A 5868-nucleotide genomic window follows, 5' to 3' on the forward strand; every position below is an offset into this window, starting at 1 on the left:
TTTTGGGGTTTTTTGTTGTTCTCCCGCCCTGGCGGGGGGTCGGGCTAGAAGATCTACTAGGTCCCTCCCGACCCTTAATCTATGAATCTATGAAAATCATTGTCCGTATACATTGTGATGATGTGAGTTAAAGTCAAATGGATTGTTACAGGTGCAGTAGCAATTTGTTGCCTTATAAAGAGCCTGATTTATATGAGGAGTTGTAGGAGTTGACTAATATGAGGAGTTATAGTCAAAATACATGTTTAGGAAGTGAAAATCTAAGTGCTTTTTGTTGCTTTAGTTATAAGAAAAATAATTTTCAACTCTAAGTCCTGTGTTCTGCAAGTTAAATAGACCTGCTTCCTAAAAGTAAACTACTGACTTCATTGGAGTTTTTAAGGAGTATTATTTGCTGAGGGTGATGAACTGGTTTGAGATGCTAATAATTCATTGCAGGATTAGTAATGCAGGGAAAGAAGTGGGATTTTTATGATTAGAGAGTGAAGTAGGGCTCTGTAGTCAACTGTGCCTTCTACTTTCAGTGGGACATAGGCATGGCCCTTAATCTTCATTCATCTTCTTTTCTCCCCAGGTCTATCCTTTGAGGTTGTTGGACAAAAGACACCATGAAAATGTCTAGTCATAATTTTTATTCCAGTTCAGTTAACTGAGCAAAACTCAATTGATATAAAATTTTTAAGTAAATAAACTTAAAAAAGGGTTTGTCTTTACCAGGTGTTTGGAAATTTTGCTCAGATAAAATTTTTAAAGTCTGAAAGGTCTATGTCAGTAAGCTGGTTAAGGAGAATTGTGTGTTTGCCCAGAGAAACAATGCAAATTAGTGGATTATGGTAACCTCTTCACCAGAAGAAAGTGTTGCCACTGTTTATTATCAGGTGATGTGTTCACTTCTACATGCTCTTTGTCTGACATGCTCTTTTTTAAGAAAGCTAGGGATATGGGTGGTGGGGATGGAAAATGAAGACATCCTTAATACTACAATGCTAGTTAGCAAAATTACTTATACCCATCACCTAACTTCTAAGCAGGGGGGATGTGATGATACAGGGGTTCTCTGGTACCTCAGCACAGACTGTGGAATAAAAGCCTAGATAAGAGAGATAAGCAAGGACCACCAGCTTTGCCTCACTGGAGGGTATTTGCTCTATGCAGACCTATACTGACCATATGAGCAGGAAATAAAATGGTGAAAAAGATGAGCAGGGGTACAGCTCTGCTGATCTTTCATCTCTAAGACTGAATGTGTATCGATGTGGATGCTTGAATGGAACTTGCTACACCATATTTGTTAGGTATCAGCATTCATTGGTCTTTTGTTTTCAGCGACTCCCTGCTGGGGTAAATGAGCAGGATCTCTGAGCTGAGTTGCTTAAGTTACTTATCTTTTGATCCTATTTTTTTCCTGCTTCCTTTCCAGTTCGATGCATGTTTATTCAGACTCAGGACACTCCAAACCCAAACAGTGTGAAGTTTATTCCAGGGAAACAAGTGCTGGAGTCGAGGACCATGGAATTCTCAACACCAGCTGCAGCATTTTGCTCACCATTAGCAAGGTACGTTCAAGCACATAAGAATTTGTTCAGTAGTCCCTGTATGGACATTTTGAACAGAAACTGAAAAATGAAGGGCAGGTCAGCTGTATGTCTGGACTTGATGCTGCTTCTCTTGCACAGTAGCCAGAAGTCCTAGAAATGACCATTGCCCCAACTAACGTATTAAGGTTTCTACACTGTGCACATCAACAGAGTAATTTGGTACCTTGTGATCTACTTCATGATTCTGATTAGGCAGTGTTTTGTTGCAACCTCGGGTGCTGAGCCAGCCCAGTCTTGCTCATGTGAATAGCCCTCCCATAAGTCATGCATCTTCAGAGTGTAATGACACAGGCCTCCTATGGAAATAAACATCACAGTGGAAACAACATATTAGTTTCATCTCATTTTGAGTCTGTGAACTTTTCAAGGCATTGCCTTTTTCTTTTTTTAAAACCTAGATGTGTTGTAAACAGGCCAGTGAACAGGTGAGTTTTGTTTGGCATTTTCTTTTCCCTCCACCCTTGGTCTTGTTCACATGCAATCCTCTGTAAAGGCATGTAGGGCACAAACCATAAAAGATTTTTAGAGGTGCATCGATATAGTGATTCTGTGTTGGATTGGCACCAATAAAATTAAAATTAACATCATTGGCTATCAGGTTTTTTTTGGCCGGGTAGCTAATAATGTCATAGATTAATATAATTAATTATACCTTCTGGCTGGAGCCTGTGGATGCCACATGCAAGTGCACAGCCACACACACATGGCCAGGAATGCAGCCGGGCAGCATGAAGAGCAGTGGCCTGTAGATAAGTCTATGGAGGGGAAGGGGTGTGGGGGAGGGAAGGGACAGGGATGGGGGGGACAGATCAAGGCCCCCCACAGTGAGGGAGGGAGAGGGGCAGTGGCTGGGGGTGCTGCCCAGCTTGGGTGGTGAATGTGACCCAGGGCAGGGAGTAGGATAGAGCCGTGGGCAGCTCATCCAGGGGGCATGGGGGAGAGAGGGGAGAAAGTGCAGGAGAGGTGGGAAGTGGGGGCAGCTCCCTGCTGCTGTGTGCACCCCCCCCAGATTTGTGTGTGGGGCAGATGCAGGTTGCCCACTTCAGGCTTGGGGCTCCCTGCTCTGCTACTTTTCACTTGGGAGCCTCACACTGGCTGTGCATCCCCTGTCCTCCCGGCGGCAGTGGAGGCAGTGAGTTGTCCCTTCCACTGCTGGGTGGGCAGGGGACACATGGCTGATGAGGAGCTCCTGGGGCAAAGGCAGCAAAGTAGAGAGTCCTGAGCCCACAGTGGGCAGCCCACATCTGCCCTTACCCCACTTGGCTCCACTCTGGTTAAAAGCATTCCCACACTTAAAAATGGAGGTAGTGGCCCTTGAACTAAAGCTTATTTGGCAAGCTTTAGTTCAAGCGGCTCTGCTGCCATTTTTAAGCGCTGGGATGCTGATCCCCTGGATGAGACACCTGCTGCTCTGTCCCACTCCCCACCCTGGCCCTGGGTCCCATTTACCACCCTGGCTGGGCAGCACCCTCAGCCCCTGCCCCACTCCCTTATTGTGGAGGCCTTGATCTCCCCCCGACACCTCTTCCCCCTTCCATGTTCCTTCTCATCCACAGACTTACCTGCAAGGCGCTGCTCTCCACACTGCCCAGCTGCATTCCTGTAAATTGGTTATCAGATTGGTATCAGCTGATATGGCTGGTTAATAATCGGCTGTTGGTATCGGCCAAGAAAATCTTTATTGTTGCACCCCCAAAAGAACTTTTATGCTGTGGTGTTGAATACAGCAAGTTGTGCAGCCAGGGCCTGGGCAAACAAAAAGCATCAAAGACCAGGCTGGGTCAAGAGATAGTTGACTTCTCAGAGCATCGCTGGAGATCTTCAAGAGCTCTGGGTTGCCTAGACCTTTCTTCTTCCTTTGCCTGCCTTAAAATAGGGGAAGTCGCTGGTCAGTTGTTACTAGCTAGCCAGCTGGGAATTCAGGATAAGGTAGAATCACTTTGCTGTGGGGGGCTTAGGCAGATCCTGTTCATTTACTGGTAGATGCAGTGGAGGTGGCAGACTTGGGGAAAATGTCACTCTGTAAAGACTTATGTCCTGGGTTCAAGGCTGCTGTCCTGATACCTAGATTTCCTCCATAATGCATAAGAATTGGGTTCCTGAGACTGGGTTTTATAACTCTTGCCACTAAGGTTTTAGGAATGGAGTAGAAGCTGTCTTTTCTGTTCCAGCATAAGTGCTGAAGGATGAGGAGGAGCAGAAGATCACAGTTCTCAGGTTTTGTAGTTCAATGCCTTTTGCTTCAGCTCAGGAACACACATTTTTCCAAGGAAATTACATCAACTAACAGGGCCAGCAGTGGAAAGAGTGTTTCACAGTTTTGGATGCATTGGAGGGTTCTTGCATCCTCACTATGTTTTGTTAAGGAATGTTTTCAGTCCACTAGTCTACCAAGCAACATTTGACTGCTGTGGTATTTTAAACTATGCATAGCATACAAAGCTGTATTTTTAATGTTTGAAAATGTTCCTGTTATTTGTTGGAAAGTTCCTATTCTCAGTATTTCTCATCATCATGCACACATGTATCTGTGGGAGAGGTCTCGTTTAGTGGTTGCCTTCCTCTCTGTCAGGCATTTCTCCCTTTCATCTGTTTGAACTATTGGAAATACATTTTGTCTCTCTTTTCAGTAGGGTTACTACAATCTTTTGTGTAAAAATGCTTGATTTAGCTCCTGGCAATTCTAAACAGAGTATTTTTTATCTTACCCAGCAAACAAACCCAAATGTGGTAAACCGTCTCACAATTTTTACTTACAATGCTGAGGCGATTAGAGTTAAATATCCTTTATTACTGATATGAGTGATACATTTTAACATTAGATTTGATTTTATTGTCTCAGTTGTGGATCTATGTACAACAATATTATAGATTCATGTCTTGATTTACTACTGTATTTATATTAATAGTGTTTTTATGTTGGTGACCTCTATTTTTAGTATAATATTTGTAGTTTGGTTACTTTGTTCGAACTTATTTATATTACGGTTGTATGTGTGTTATGCTGTCTTCGGGAGCATAGCATTTAGCCAAAATCCTTAATGAATTGAATTGAATTGATGACATGAGTCATTCAATCCATCATTTGAGAATTAAAGTTTTATAGATTTAAACTGACTGCTTTCTGTGGCCATGAAGAGCAAATGCAAGTGTTTAAGGCAGCCTTTTAAACACTCATTCAGTTTGTCTAATTGAAACACTTTAAAACTGTGGTCTTGTTTCTTGTGGGGGGTCACATAGTTCTGCTTAAACAAACCTGCAGGACTCTGCAGCTCTAGGTAAAAACAGAAGTACCTCTGCTTTAGTGGAGTCCCTTGCTAGATTATTTTAATGGCTTTTTAAAGTGATTATTTTGGTCTAGAATGTATAGTTATGGGAAAAAATCAGTTGTGATTCATAAGTATCTTTCTGTAGGCATTTGTGCCTGCAGGCTTCATTTTTGTATGATTTAACTTTTTTTTGACAGACAGTTATTCAGGATTGAAGGAGTTAAAAGTGTCTTCTTTGGGCCTGACTTCATCACAGTCACAAAGGTAAGCCAAAAAAAAAGAGATTTTCATGCTCTAAAATATGAACTAAGACTTCTGCAATCTGCAAGGAAAGATAAGGAAGCCAGAGACAGCTTGCAGATTCTTCTCTGGCTTGCATAGCAAACACTAGAACTATAACCTGCTCTTAAAGTGCCCTAAAAATATTCCCTGCAGAGATTAAATTTATCTCAACTTAATCTCTGTACAAAGTGAAACGTAATTACCATAAAGTTCTGACGTGTGCTGCGTTCCAGCTAGAGCTGCTGAGAATTGCCTACTGGGTTAGAGTAATCAGAGCTACTGAAGACCCCATGAACTGCTGTTTTAGGTGCTCAGCACATTTCAGTTGTTTTGTACAGTCCAAAAAGTTAGATCAGTAATTATTGTCAGTAGCCCTTTTCATCCAGTCTGAATGAATGAAGCCTCACATTTTATAGATGGATGACTTGAGTCATAGGTTAAGCAAGTTGCCTGCACTCACATACTGAGTTAATTAGAGGTGCGCTGATATATTGGTCCATATGGTATCAGCACCAATAAAAGGAAGATTGACATTATTGGCAATTGGCTATTTTTGGCTGATGTGGCTGATAATGTTACTGATAAATGCTGCGTGCATGCATGCAGCCGCAGCACACATGGCCGGGAATGAAGCCCGGCAGCTTGGAGAGCAGTGTCTGGGCAGTAAGTCTGGGGGAAGGGGTGTGGGGGAGGGAAGGGATATGGGGGGGGGGCAGATT

The 5868-nt window shown here is 42.9% G+C and overlaps 1 protein-coding gene across 4 annotated transcripts in view; it reads left to right on the plus strand.

Moving 5' to 3' along the window:
- The window catches only part of NFU1 (NFU1 iron-sulfur cluster scaffold), a 20418-nt gene that overhangs the window by 4963 nt on the left and 9587 nt on the right, over nucleotides 1-5868 (plus strand). Inside the window, exons 2-4 of one of the 4 annotated variants that reach the window (XM_019514327.1) lie at nucleotides 575-878; nucleotides 1421-1556; nucleotides 5065-5131. In XM_019514327.1, coding sequence (XP_019369872.1) covers nucleotides 1429-1556; nucleotides 5065-5131 — 195 coding nt within the window. In that variant the 5' untranslated portion in view covers nucleotides 575-878; nucleotides 1421-1428. The remainder of the gene's footprint in view (nucleotides 1-574; nucleotides 879-1420; nucleotides 1557-5064; nucleotides 5132-5868) is intronic. The other 3 variants (XM_019514328.1, XM_019514330.1, XM_019514329.1) reach the window with 3 other exon arrangements.

Source organism: Gavialis gangeticus, unplaced genomic scaffold (assembly GCF_001723915.1).
Source record: "Gavialis gangeticus isolate Ggan-Ray unplaced genomic scaffold, GavGan_comp1, whole genome shotgun sequence".
NCBI classification, from domain to species: Eukaryota; Metazoa; Chordata; order Crocodylia; family Gavialidae; genus Gavialis; species Gavialis gangeticus.